Source organism: Anopheles nili, chromosome 2 (genome assembly GCF_943737925.1).
Source record: "Anopheles nili chromosome 2, idAnoNiliSN_F5_01, whole genome shotgun sequence".
NCBI lineage: Eukaryota > Metazoa > Arthropoda > Insecta > Diptera > Culicidae > Anopheles > Anopheles nili.
Genome location: NC_071291.1, coordinates 34518617 through 34533415, shown reverse-complemented (window position 1 = coordinate 34533415; position 14799 = coordinate 34518617). Strand labels below are relative to the sequence as shown.

Sequence of the window (14799 nt, the reverse complement as noted above, 5' to 3'; positions counted from 1 at the left end):
ACGATAAGAAAAAACCCCCCCCGACGCTGATGTACGAATGTGTTTGCGTGGTAATTTACGAGCGAAACCAGCGCGAATTGATTTATGGTGGTGAGATAATTAGAGGGGCTTATTTTACGTGACCCATTGCAATTATCTTATGCTAATCCACCTCGATTTCTACCCGCTTTCCTACACTCGCGTGTGTTTCATTTAAAAACCACGACCCTTCTTTGTGTGCGCGCGTGCCAGCAAAAGGACATTGCATTCCCGTTTTTGGGGAAGTGCGACTTGTGTGTGCTTGTTGCGTGTTTAAACACACACGGCGGGCACACATTACTCACTCGCTCGTCTTATTAATTACATCATAATGCAACGATCAGTTGCAGCGCTAAACGGCGATCCGGTGTCTGCCCCGGGACACACTAATTAATACCCATTTCGGTGGGTGGCCGGTGGCACGGGTTTCACAAATCGAACGCAATCTATTATGCTGATTACAGCCCGGTAGATTAATTGGTTTAGTTTAACACGATTCCCACCCGGTTGGTGGCGCGCTCATGTCGTTGCCATCGACAACTACCACCAGCTGAAGCACGATCAAAGGATCCGTAAAGGCCATCATCGCGGGGGTTTTCCCCGTTGGGATTCGCTTTTGCACGTGGCGAAGGTAGGCATGCCTCGCAAAATTGCATGTATGGCGGAGGATGGATGGCGTGTGGATTGCACCAAGTGGCGAACCCCCACTTTGGTGTCAGAAACAGGTTCACATCGCTTGAGCGTCTTTGCACTGCAGATGCATGATTGCGGGAGATGCGATTGCTGCGGCACAGACGATGCGGCACCGATGTGGCGTTTCAAAGCCAGGATTGGAAAACCGAGCCAAAAGGATTCGATCCGAACACCGTGCCAAGGTGAGCGAGTGAGAGTGGGTTAAGATGCACACTTCACCGTCTCGGAACAGATGCACCACGGCTCTGTTTCCTGGTTGAGCTAGAGCGAAGATATTGGCTTTCTGAACTGTTGCGCAAATTGTTTGCCCACAACCTGTGGAAGCCTGAGGAAGATCTCTCTTGGTGAGAAATTTTAATTATAATTCTGCTTTATCAAAGAAAGTGCCCCTTTGTGAGGGCAGCGCATTACTGCCCATTCGGTACTTTTACCGCTCTGTTGCAGCGGTACGCTTATTACGATTAGCGATACTTTTCCGAGCTTATCCACACCCACCTTGTGGTGGACAAATGAGTTTTTCCACCACACCATCGGGTAGCTTTGTCACGACGGTTCCATCGCACAAGTGGCTTACTCTTACGAGAGGACTGGGACCTCTCGGAAGCACACTTCGCATTTACAATCACCGGATTCCGGGTGAACGTTGTGTTCACTGTTTTTTTTTTGTTCAACCCTCCCCGGGTTAGAGGAACTTTTTTCTCAAAGCCACGAGATCAAATATCGAGCGCCCGGAGTCACGCCTGCCGTCCTTTTGTTGACGTTGTTCGGACAACGCTGCAAGCGGTACATCCCGATTACGACAGCCCGGCATGATTGCCCGGGTTTTTCAATGCTTCGCTCTCTCTCTCGCTCTCTCTGTACACGTGTGCTGGATGTTGGTCCTGGCCAAGGTCTGCTGTGTTTGTGCCGAAAGTTTGTGCCAATGCGGTCCCGATGGCTCGCTTATTGTGTGATCGACCCCCGTGTGAGGCACTGGGCGCCTCCATCGGTGGGTGAGCACGAATTTCCAGCACAAGCTCTACCGAACCAAGCGGCGCCTGGAAATAGGGGGAGGCAAAATCAACGCCTCGCTGCCGGGCGCCAAAAAAAAAAAAAGGGGTATTGCAATAACGTTCACTTAGTTTCAAATATTTTACGAACCACCGTCCGGGACCGTCGTAAAATCGGAGCTCACACACGAGCACCATTAGCTACTGGCATGGGATACAGCACTGGCACTGGGACTGGCACCGGCATCACATGACTCGGAATGGGTCATGGCCCCGCTCAACCCCCCAGGGCCCATTCACCCCCGCTTATGCCCGGGTTGACGGAATTTAAAATAACATTATAAGAAAATGATGTAATCGAGCATCGCATGGCGTGGGTGGCGTGGGTGGAAGAAGATTCCTGCTTCTTCTTCTTCTTCTTCTGCTTTCCGTTCTTCTCATTCTCCTCCACGGAGTCGGAAAACATAAACACCACCGGTGACAAGCGTCGAGCGAGCAAAACCGGGCCACCAAAAAAGGGGGAGGGTTGAACGTGGGTGTGAGCGAGAGCGGGCGTGTGTGTGTTTGTGAGTGTGTGTGTGGGTTGGAAAACCAAAATCTGTACACTGCACGTTCACGCCCGAAGGAGCGTAGCGTTGTACGGTCGGGCTTGTTGTACGTGGCAGCATCAGCAGCAGCAGCAACAACCAAGCCGTGTGGGTGTGTCTCGCTTGTAAATGGCCGTGGTTGGGTTGAAGGCGAGGAGGGTTGCCCCACGGCGTTGTAAGATGCAAGCCACAGGGGGGGGGGGCAGAAACGGGGTGAGAATCATTGGGAGGAGCACCACCGCTTGAAGGATGTGATGCAGCAAAAATGCGAGAAATTCCTTTGAAGTTGCGTTGCGCTGGAGTTTTGCCCTTTCGTAGGCGCTCCGTTTCGCGCTGGTTTCACCCAGTCTCAAAGGGGTGGAAACGTTGGACGAAGGGGTGGTTTACAGGAAAAACGGAGGGAGGATGTGCACGCTGGTAAATAGTTTGTAGCTGATGCCTGAGGGCTGTTTGTTTGTTTGCTCGCTCGGTTAGTTTGTTTCGCTGTGCCCGGAAACGGAACGAACGGTCCGGAAGATCACTCCAGCAAAAAGGCTTCTGCGCGTTGCTTCGTGTGTGTGTGTGTGTGTGTGAGGGGGAGGGGGTGTGTTTTTCCGGCGGGAAGTGTAGCGAGTGTTTTGATTTGATTTACTCCAGCGGACGTGATTGGCACACACAAACAAACACACACACAAACAAACACATACACACTTATACATTCAGCTAATGACATTCAGCTAAAATACCCCCACGTCGCTGCGGATGTTCTGTGGCGGAAGATTTCGAGGCCGTTGCATTGCAAAGTGTTGTTAGTGGGTGGAACGGTCCATTGCAGCTGATGCACCAATTTTCCAGACTGACGCCAAACCATTCGTTAATGCGTTACAGGACCAAAGCGTGCAGTGGGGTTTCTTTCTTCTGGGCAGCCTTTGGGCAGGGATAAGTGAGTGCTTTATTTTTTTTGCAATTTGCGTATGGGCGAGACCCGAGAACGGGCACAGAACTCGAGAACAGAACGCGAGTCAATACCATCGGTTTTGGGAGTAGGTGTTTTTTTTCCCCGCACAAAACCACGGAACACCCGCCGAGTTGGAAAGGTGAATTATCACCCGAAGCGCGGATATTGCTGCTTCCGGTGGGTTTTTCGTGCAGCATTACATTTGCCCCGTTCCCAAAACTCGCTCGGATATGTACGGAAAATCGGTGAAAATCGCTCTGCCGCATACGCTCTTACGCGCCGCGGCCATTACCGTAATCGTAAAGAACCCACCCACCCACAACCCCATGGCCGTTTTCGCCGGATTCTGGTCCAAGCGCGAGAATGGGAGATTGCGGTGAGATGAGTTTTTAAAAGATAGCTCGACCCGGTTCGGCTCGGATGCGTTAAAAGGATGCTGGGTGGATGGGTGGGTGGGAATGGGGTTTTTTCTTTTTCGGGGGGAGGGGGGGGGTCCTCGGGAAAAACGCAAAACCAGCGAAAATGCGAATTCCATTCACCGTTCGCGGGAGCGTAGGAAGGTTAGCAGCACCATCATCCCCTTCCGGCGTTGGGTGAAACTTTTCGTCATGTTTTAAAGCGTTCGCGCTTTGCTTCGCACCCGGCGTGCGTGGGTGTTTGTGTGTGGGTGTACCGACGACAAGCTAAGATGGTCCGCGGTGGTTGTTTTCTTTGGGCGATCGTGGCAAATGAGCGCACCAGGTCGAATCGGAAGGCGCTTTCGATCGATTAAGAGCGGGCCAAAGGGCACCCCTAGGGGAGGAAAACAGCGAGGGAACTCATAATTAGGATGGGCACGTGGGGGTGGAGGGCAGGGGAGGGATGTTCACCCACCCACCCAACCACCCCGCTAACGAGCGAACAGTTTGGCCAATCGGAAAAAAGGCCGTATTGAAATTGGCCTGGCCCCGGGGTTGGCCAATTTGTCGGCCCGGAATCGTTATTAGAAGGTGTTTAAGTTAATGCTAATGGTGCGTCGTAAAGCGATCGCGAAACATCGCCACCCGCACCGAGGGGTGAGCATGTTTTCGAAGCAGGGCATCGAGAGGCATCGCTTTTCGCGTGCGATTTTGCACCAGCCGATGCCGATGGGAACGATGGGAATGGATTTATTCATCGCTCAGAGATTGTGCGCGTGCAGTGATTGTTGGTTGGGCGAGTTTCAATGTTCAGAGGGTGGAGCATTGGTTTTTGCATTGGGTGAGTTATGCTTTTCTGCGGCAGGTGAAAGCGATCAGCGATCGAAGGCAAACGGGTTTCCGCAAAACAACCCATGGTGCGTTGTAATACATTTTACAAGGGAGTGATTACAAATGTGGAGTTTTCTCAACGCACCGTAGTGGTTTCAAATTTTGAATTGTGACAAGAAAACAACGTCTCTTCTCGTATCGTTTGTATTTCTAGAGTAACAGTTTGACAATACTCCTTCGAATCCTATTATCCTCTTGCAATGGCTGTTGGTTTTCGTTAGCTAGTCTTCTATTTGCTGAAAGCTACCTTTTCGTCCGTTGCTTTTATCTCTTATTGTAGATGTTGTACGGTGTAATTTTGCGCTCTTGTTAGTTGAATATATTTCGATGCTTTTATTATTTTTTTTCTATTGAAAAGAGGACCAAGATGCGTTCTTTGCGTTATTTACATTTAAGGAGTTTCAGTTTCTTGGAGATAGATCGAACTGTCGGCATTTCTCATTCGATTCGCGGCAATAACGTTTGCAATTGAATGTGACGTGCATCCTTTTGTGGGGAAAAATTATGTAATTAATCAATTTTAAACGCACACTTATCGTTTGGTAATGTAATGAGTTGATTTTGAGGCAATGAACATTCAGTAAAAAGGGGGTCTTTATAGGTCGTTGTTTGGCTGACATTTATCCAGTATCTTTTGTCGCGCTATCACCCATCCCCTATGTAGGAGTACAAAGTGCTGCAAGACCTGTCCCGCTAGTATAGATGCTAGTGCGATTAGCACAACTAGCAAACAAGTTAGTGTGTGTTTGTCCTGCGAAGCGGGATTAAATTTGGGCTGCCCCTTATTTTCCATCGCTACGCGGCACCACCCGAGGCGTGCGATGAAAAATACCTATAAAATATTTAACCCAACGTTGCTGCTAATTTTGGCCTTGTTTTGCCACAAGCATCGTGCCGGTACCTGCGCGGTGGCCGCTTCATCCATCCTTTCTGCCCATTTTCCGAGCGTTACTTCGACCCGAGCGCTCGTTTCGCTCAAGCCGAAGCCTCCGGGCTCCAAGCCGGTGCTGCAAACCAGCAGAACTCGTCGGTGGGACGCCAAAATGCGTGGGAGGGAAGGGGAATGGAAAATAAATGGCCCCCTTTCACCGGCCACCGCGCGTACGTGGAAACATGTGGACCCACCGATGTGCTCCTATCAGGCGCGGTTGATCGACGTCGATATTTCACGCGGATCGGCCTGCTTTTCTGTGGATGTGGCCGTGTATGTGTGCGTGTGTATGTTGAAAAATGTTTGCGGCTGTGGGGTGGAAAACCCGCGCACACGTAGCGTACAACCACGTGTACGTTGGATCGGATCGTGTCCGCGCTAACCGCATGCTTGCGCCGAAGGAAACCCTCGTGGCGCCCAAAAACAAAACAAAAAAAAAACCCCTGGCGTAGAAGAAGAAGAAGAGCAGTTAAAATGATAAATAACAAATGGCTGCCGGGGGTTATCGTCCACCCGACGCGGGTTGTCCTTTTTTTTTGTTTTTAGCAGCGGCCTTAGCTCGTTGGCCAACGCAGCCGCCTCGGATATTCCCAGGACGGACGCGAGTCGAGGGCGATCAGCGCAGAGGCTTTGCGTAAACCGAGTAAAGGGGCGTGCGGGAAAAGAAGAGCGAATGGAGAAAAAAAAGGGTGCATCGGGTGGGAAAATTGCTTTCCTCGCCCAAACATCAAAGCCCGCCCGGATGGAAGGGTCACCCGGACCCGATGCGAAAGGATACCAGCAAAGGAGTGCCGCGCCAGCAGCAGTCCATTACAGCTCATTGAAAATTCCCTTCAGCTTTCTTTCGGTCGATTTGATCCCAAAGTACTATCTCATCGTATATGAACCGTGGGGCGGGTGTACGTTTTTCGCCTGCCTGTTTGTGTGTGCGTTTTTTTTAACGCTTCACGCGTGGGTTGGTGGGGTCATCGGTAACGGCCAAAGCCCTATCGTGAGCTTTCAGCTGCAGACCTTACACCGCGCGGTGGTGGGTTCGTTTCATATTTTCCCGCTTTCCACGAAGCTCGCAAACTGGCTCGGTGATTCGGTGGCGAAACATCCGCAGATGACGTTTGTTTCTGGGCCGCATCGTTGGCCAGCATTTAGCGGCCTTTTTTTGGGGCGCTTTTTCATCGTCACCACGGCACGGGCTCCACGGACGGCTCCACGATGTTGGATTAGAGGTCTGAGTTTGATTTGAATGGGTTTTGATGGATCGTGGGACGCCGGGTGCTAGGGTAATTGTTTGATTGGTCGGTTGGTTTTGGCCTTCCTTTGGGGGCTCCTGTGCGGGCTTCGTAATTTAAATTTCGACCGTAGAGAGACCGCACGATGCTCCGAGCTCGAGTCGTCTTTTGTGTGTTGTTTGTGGCTTTGTGGGGGCCTTCGGTTTTATCCGGCTCTTTGTTTGCGTCGGATTTTTTCTTTTTGTGTTATGCTTTTATTTTCATCTCACTGAACGCTAAATTCGATTTGCCTCGGAATGATGTCTTGTTTTTCTTATGCGAGGAGTGTGGAAAGTCTTGTAATTTTTTTTTAAATTCAATTTGACGGGTATGGTGGGGTTTGCTGAAATGATGCAGGGTCTTTACTGACCTTTTTTAATCATCCTGCATTTTTTATCATGATCGATCGTTTCTTGATTGATGTACAATGCAAGGTTAACAATAAGATGTCGGTCAAGGCAGTGCTGTCTAAGAAGTCTTGAAATTTAATCACACATCGACAAAGAAGTTGGTGAAGCTTTAAAATAATTTAATTGCTGCGGAACTCTCGCGGTAGCATTGAAACAGGGACCTGCTTACCTTTTTAAACACATAATTTTATTCCTCAACTATCAGAGTATAAATATGTCGAAAGCAATACCTTGTCGTTTATATTTTTGATAGAAATAATTCTTACTTTTATGGCGGAAAAAGCCTTTGAAAAATAATTAAAAAATATAAATTGAAATCTGCTCTCCTCGGCAAGCCAATTTTTAACTTATATCGCACACCCAACTCCTATGGAAATCCTTTCAGATTTCAAAGTCATCATTATGCTCTTCTTCGAGGGATTATTACGCTAGAAAGAACGTATGCCTCCAATCGGCCATCCTGTAAATTGTGTTAAGTTTGGCTGATATTTACGTTTGCCTTGTTACATCGTTGCTGGTGAAAGTGCGTGCGATGGAGAATATTAATTCCGATAGCTTCGCCACGTCGATGGGGTTCGGTCGAAAATAAAAAAACAAAAAAAGCACCATTGGGCGTTGGCAGCATGCGCCCAAAGAAGCGTAGCGGCCGCGCTTCAAAACGATAGCGCCCGCGGATAAATTGCCGTACTCCGCGGCGGTAATCTACCTTTTTTATGTTTTTCCTACAATCCCTTGAGGATTTAAATCCTTGCTCGATACCGGCACGAAAGCGCGTACCGTCGCACCAAACGCCCGAAACATTCGGATGAATAATAACGCCACTTTAAACGGCCACAGGGATGATGTTAAATTGACTTAATGAAAATGATAACGAGGCTCTGGCTCGACCAGAAGCCTGGGCCCGTTATCTCGACCCGCTCGGTTGCAGAAGCAAACCTCCCTCGCCGTGTCGTACGCACGCAAAACCGGCACGCCGTTTGACAAATATTCAGCTTTGTTCGGACCATCCCATCCCTGTCTGTCCTCCCTTAAAGTCTCAGGGTCGTTTTTCCGGCAAGACGACGCGCTTATTATGGGCTCGCGAGCACACCATTAAGCGTTACGAAACGCAACTAAAAAAAAAATCGTAGATGAATGTCTTTGATAAGCGGATAAGATAGCTTCTCGGCGTCTTGCTTGCTTGCGCTTGTGGGTCGGTAATGGTGAAGCTTTTTTCTTTCTTTTTTGCCTCCACCAACCGAAAGGCGGCCCAAGCCGCCGAAAGTTTGACTTCCGCCGTTCGATCGAGCTCCAGTGAGCGTGATAAATTCGCATTGGCATCGAAACCCAGGCCGCTGGGACCCGAGTGACCCGAAGCGAATGTTTGACGCGATAATGTTCTGCCCGCGATGGTAAGGAGTCATGGTTATGATCGTGGGATAAAAAAAAATATAATAAAGGGAGAGAAAAAAAAGCAGAAAATCGGGTCGGTTCCGTTTTGGCGCGTCTAATCCTTCCACACCTTTCGGAAAGTTTCGGGGCTTCATCCGGTGGCCGGTAGCGCTTTTTTTCCTGGCCGCGAGCGCGCTTTTCCAGACCGGAGATCCCAAACAAATGAGAAACAAAAAAAAAGAGGAAGAAAAAAAACAGACGCGAAGACAAACACAACCCACCCTTTTCCAGCCGGGTGGGTCGGATATTCGGGACACAATGAGTGTAATGATCATTAAAATTTAATCCCCCACCCACGCCGCGTTCGGTGGAAGCTTTTCCGCCCACTTTAAGATTCGTTTTTTTTGGGACTTTCTCTCTCTCTCTCTCTCTCTCCGGGTGTTCTGTTTTGTGTCGTTTATTGCGTTAGGGCCCGCACGCTTGAGCCAAAGGCACCGGACGGCCTGCCGATTGTTTTGCGAACCTGGTGTAATGGTGATTGTGAGGCCGTTTTTTGACCTTTCTTTTTTTTTTTTGAGTGGCCATTTTCCCTTCCCGGGCGGCAAGCATACCCAGTGGCGTTTTGCTGGGAGGGTGGAGTGACACAAAAAAATCACCCCGCCACCCAGCTCGAGGAAGCTCTCTCTCTCTCTCCAAAAGCGCTGACAAAACGGACGGAAAGCCCTAATTAAAGTTGATGGGGTATTTGAGTTCGTAAGTCACCGGACTAGCCGGGGGCCAGTCGGCCGGTTGGTTGGTGGGTTTGGCCCCAGGCTAAGCCAACAGACCGTGGGCACTTGAAGGATACGTGGTTCGTCCTTCGGTGCTCATGTCATGACGCCCGAGAAAAGCCACACGTTTGGGTCGTTTTGAGAAGGTAATGAGGATTGCTGTTCCGTTTTTTTTTGTGTCGCTACTCTTTCTCTCTGCATATTTAGCGGTAGTTTAGAGCGCCCTGGACGGTGTATTAGGCCCCACCGTGGAATGGGTCGCTGTGGTAGCGCTGAGTAGGTGATTTTTGGCCGACGTAGGGCCGGCGTCCAGCGGGAGTGATAATAATGTCGTGATGTTAGTTGGAACATAACATCGCAAGGGGGCGCTCATAAAGTGGTGGCGTAAGGTCCTGTGTAAACAGATGAATTTCCATTTCCATCCGGACGTTTCCTTTCAACGATTTTCTGCGTTTCGCTGCGTATTCCCACAGCTAGTACGATATGAATTTGAAATGTAAAGTTCATCTCGAGTTGGTAAAATTTCATTCATCCGAGTACCAAAAGGGGGCTCGTTTGGGTCGATTGATGCGCCAGGGATCGATGTTTATTTTTCCAGCAGAAGGTATTATCCAATCGAGTGGAAAATAATTTCCTGTGAGAAGTGCGTCGTACCGACATCGTATCTTAAGTTATTCTTTTCGAAAGCCTTTGTTTTTGTGATGATCAGTTGATTTGTGTTGCGAAACATAGCATACCGTAGCTCAAGTTACTGTAGGTGTATAGGTTTTGGACAAAATTGCGTTATTGCTGAGTGATTTCTGGTAGTACCTTCATTCAAACATTTATTAATAACTAATCTCGTTTACTAACATTTATCAATAATATTTAGTAATAACGTAATAACATTTAGTTTACTAACTCTAAGGTAAATTGGTTTGTTAAGCTTGCCTGCTGAAGGTTGTACCAAAAAACCAAAAACCAAAAAAACCAAAAACAAGCTCGTCGAAAAATCGTTCAGAAAAACAGAGCCACCTTCCTGATGTTGTCGTCCTTCACAATGATAATGTACCGGCGACGTAATGAACCCGCAATGGTAAAGATAGCTCCAGAGCTTTCAACAACAACAACAAAAAAGTCACTTTCAGTGACCTTGTATCGGTCGCAAGGCTCACATCCATGAGACAAGAGGTACGACCCGTGTGCTTATGCAAATCGCGGTTATTCAAATCACCTTCGAAAAGGGATCAAATCGGTTGTCGCTTCTCTGAGGCCACCCTCGGCCACCCTGGAAAAGCTCAGCTAGAGGGTGAATAAGAGAGAAAGAGAGAGAGAGAGAGAGAACGAGATAAAAATCAAACTCATCTCCAGCGATTTAAAGCGACGCTTGTCGTAAAAAAGCTCGCAACAACACACCGCCATTTTCGTTATGCGTTTCGTTCGCAAATATATTTTCTCTCTCTCTCTCTCTCTCTCTCTCTCTCGTGCGCCCACCCTCGATGTGATTTACGTGCCGTCATTAGACACCGCGCCCTCACGGTCAGGTTCGTTCTCGGTCCGATCCTCGTTTGAGTGCACTTCCACCTTTGATGATGGAATACATTTTCTAGCCCCAATTTCGGGGCTGGAATTGGGTGGGGGAACGTCTAATCGAGCCTTCCGGTCCATCGGAACGATAAAGATTATTGCCGTTTATCGTCCCACGGTTTCCCGACCCGGTAAACCCGTCCCAGCGCGCTCGAATCTCGTTAGCGTCCACGCCGCTCGCCCAAAAAGGTGCGAGGTGTCCTGCAACGGCGGGTTTGAGTGTGCGGAAAAGAGGGCGGGGGACCTGCAATTACAAGGCAGCGTTACAAGAGCCCTCCCCCCCCTCCCGGGCGGGGCCGGACCCATTGAACGGACAGTTTCGGGTGGATAATTAAATTTACTGAAAATAAATCCCAAGTGATTAACATAAAACGATGTGCGCCGCCATTCCGCCCACCATCATTCCGGCTTCTTTGTGAGATGGTTGGGCGTGGGTTCGGTTTCCGGTTCCGGGGAAAACGTTGAAAGGTCACACGAGCCACCGTCCGAACGGTGAATTTGGGAGGAAGGAGTGGGAGGAAAATGTCCGGTCCAATTTTTCCCTCAATACGTTTGACCGCTCGTTCCATCGCGCGGTTCGCTTTCTCTCTCTCTCTCTCTTTTGTCTCTCGTGGAACGCGGAAATAGAACGGAGATCGGTGCTCGTTGTTCCTATTTCTGACCGCAAGGATAACACCACGTTTGTGGGGGTGGTGTTGGTGATGGCACCACCCGGTGGTGTGCGTGCGAAACCTCAAATATGTACATTAATTATGTGGAAAAATTCCTGCTCATGGTTCTGCTCTCTTCGTCTCCTTTTAGCGTTTGATCAGCGGTGTGTGTGTGTGTGTGTGTGTTTTGTCCCCCCACTCTCCCCCACTCTGCCCCATCCCCCCATTGGACCATTCTTCGAGATATATTTTTATCGTGCCCCGTGTCATTGTGCCGTTTTCCTTTCGCGGGAATGGGAAGCAAAAAGCACATCGCAAACTCCCTTTGGGGTCGGAAAAGCGAGTCCCAGGAAGCGAAAGTTCCCAAGAACGTTGATGCACTCGCATTCCGTCGCAGTTGCCAATGGGCCGTGGCCTCGGTAGTTCTCGTCGGATCGGGCTTTCAACTTTTCCCAGGGATCGCGGGTGATGTGCGTTTCGGACGCTCAAGGAACAGGACGCTGCTATTTTTACCGAAATCGACAGGGAGATAATTAGGGTCATCAATCAATGCGCGGGGCAAATTAAATTCGGAACCTTCCGCAGGCGTGGGTGAGTTCGATCGATATTTAATAAATGTTTGAATTAATTTGCTGTCGTCCCTGCGTCCGTGTTCGCGTTTGGTGAAGCTGTCCATGTCCCCACGACAACAGCAACTCTCGGTGAGGCGCCTTTAAGCACACCCGTAAAGCTTCGAAGAACGGTGAAGTGGGTGTTTCTGTCACGTTTGATTCAATTTTGTTCGCAATTTTGGGAGAGAAGCGGGTTGGCTTTTTTTTGAGGCTGGAAAATCCAACCATCTCGCACACTCGCGAGTGCAGGGAGTGTAAATGAATCGACACTGCAGGTGTGAATGTTGTGTTGGCTTTTTATCTGTTTAAAAATGATTGCTCGTTTAATTTAACGACCTTATGCTAGTGGGCACAGTCGCACATTTAAAGAACAGCACAGAACCATTTAAAACTGTGACGTGCGAGTCAACAAAACAAAATGCTCATAATATGAATCAAATATTAGAACAAGGCTTGTGACTATTTTGTAAATAATTTTAACACCGTTTGTTACGAGTGTTCGTGGAGCTATCGAATAATGAAATTGATTATTGTGTGTTTTAAATGAAAACTTTTCTGAAAAGCTACCTTGAAACACGCGTATTTAGCTTGGAGATCATTTTTTCCTTCTTCATCGAAACGGTTAGATTGCTTCCCAACACGAGAGAAATGTCGTAGTTAATCAAGAGAGTGCCTCGCAGAACAGATTGTAGTTTGAATTCATGTTTTTATCCTTGGAACTCAACCCATTTAAGTCACTGTTCCAGCTCAGATTACGATAGGCATGGGAGTGTTTTTAGGGATAAGAAAGTTTTGCCCGCAGATAAAGAAGCAGAATAGATCAAGTTTAGTGCGACGCCATTCGCAAGCAGTTTGGCAGACGAATGAAAGCGAAATTTATCACCGAATGGACCACCGACGGAGTTCTCGGGGGCAATCCCGCACGGCACTGCCGTTGTGATGATAAGTTTGCTGTAATGGTGCTTGGTTTGCAAATGCTGCCCGCTTGTATGCATAAATGGAGTGAAGCAGCACACAACGCCAGCAGCACTCACTAACGCGTTCGAATGGAGCAACTTTCCCGTGCGGTTTTCTTGCGAAAAGTTGGCCCCCAAAAAGCACCCGAAACCGATAACCCGAATACGTTGGCCGGAGTTGTTGTTGCCCTCCTGAAAGCTGAACGTTAATTTATTACACACTACGCTCGAAAGGGATGAATGGGAAAGTTGCAACCTCAGGTTCTCAAAGCTACCCGTTGGTTGTGCATATTCCTGCAAAAAACGTGCCTCCCAAACGGTACACGCTTACGATGGTGCTTTAACGGGAGTTTGATGATTTAACCGGATGTCGTACATCGGTCACCATTGTTGGTGGCGCTTAAAAAAAGAACGCCCCACTTGCCGACCAATTTGGTCTCCGTTTCCCGGAAAGAGCTTACAATTTGAAAAGCTTGAGATTATGATTCGCGGCTCTTTGCGTGCTCGCTTGGGTGTCACAACGCGCCGTCTAATTAATCATCGACGCGAATGAACTGCGGATGGGATGGTTTTAAAATTGTTCGAATTTCCATCTGAATGAACCGCGTCGCCTCGAGGCCGCCCCGTTGGCCTTCTCGGAAAAGTCAATTTGAGACACTGAGGTTTTGTGCGCACGCGGAGGTTTTTCGCGGAGCGAACCAGCGATGGCACGAAATTAAAACAATATCGCAACATTCATTCAATTTTTGGCATGAATTATATGCATATTAATCAATCATCGTGCCGCTCGTGCCGTCGAGAGCGATGGTTTGGGAAGAGTGCTACCATTTTTTTTGTGTGCGAGTGCTGTGTGTATTATCGTCAAGCGTCCTTCCGGCCACGATGTCGACGGTGTCGGTGACAATATCGGTCACCGGGACGGCGGTGGAATAAGACACCCGGTCCCGTCATCGTGGGTCCCGCCGGTGCAGACCGATGGGTGGATTATGTTTCGAAAGGACGACACCGAGCGAATGATGTTGATTTATGTGCTGCGTTGCGAGCGCGCCATGACTCGCTGGAGCAACGCTTTCGACGTTGCGGATGTTCTTTCTGCTATTGTGTTGTTTTTATTCTCTTGTCCCCCCAACGGACAGTTGGTTAAGTTTCGAGAACGCGATCGGGTGATCGTTTCTAGTGGTTTGAATGGGTGTTCGTTGAAGAAAGGTGTACATTTTTAGTATCTGTTAGTCTGCAAGCTGGGAAAATTCATCAAACATGCTTTCTCATCGGTCACTCTTACTTTCCCTTCACTTCCACAGATCGTCGAGGATTGGAAGTTCGTCTCGATGGTGCTGGATCGGATCTTCCTGTGGGTGTTTACGATTTCCTGCATCTTCGGCACGTTCGGCATCATCTTCCAGAGTCCGTCGCTGTATGACACGCGTGCTCCGGTTGACCAGCAGCTGAGCGAGATTCCGTTGCGCAAGAACAACTTCATGCTTCCGCCGGACATCGTGCGTATCACGTTGGATTAATCACTGCGTGATTTTTTTTATACTCCATTAATCCGGTTCGCGTTCGCTCGGCCGACCGGACATCCTAGTTACGCTCCCAGGCGCTTCAGCCGTCGGTTTGTTGTTCTCTCTCACGAGCGTAATCGCAACTATGATGGACAAACTATTACGAATACGAGCAGCGAAGCGGCAGCATTTCCTAATCGAAACGTAACGTTTATGGTAGAACTAGCGAATAAAAGCGCAAAAGCATATGTTTG

The 14799-nt window shown here is 48.8% G+C and overlaps 1 protein-coding gene across 2 annotated transcripts in view; it reads left to right on the top strand.

The window, feature by feature from the left end:
* Nucleotides 1-14799, top strand: part of LOC128721284 (acetylcholine receptor subunit beta-like 2) — a 21881-nt gene extending 7082 nt beyond the window's left edge. For both annotated transcript variants that reach the window (XM_053815022.1, XM_053815031.1), the window contains exon 9: nt 14345-14799. In XM_053815022.1, the coding sequence (XP_053670997.1) occupies nt 14345-14560 (216 nt within the window). In that variant the 3' untranslated portion in view covers nt 14561-14799. The remainder of the gene's footprint in view (nt 1-14344) is intronic.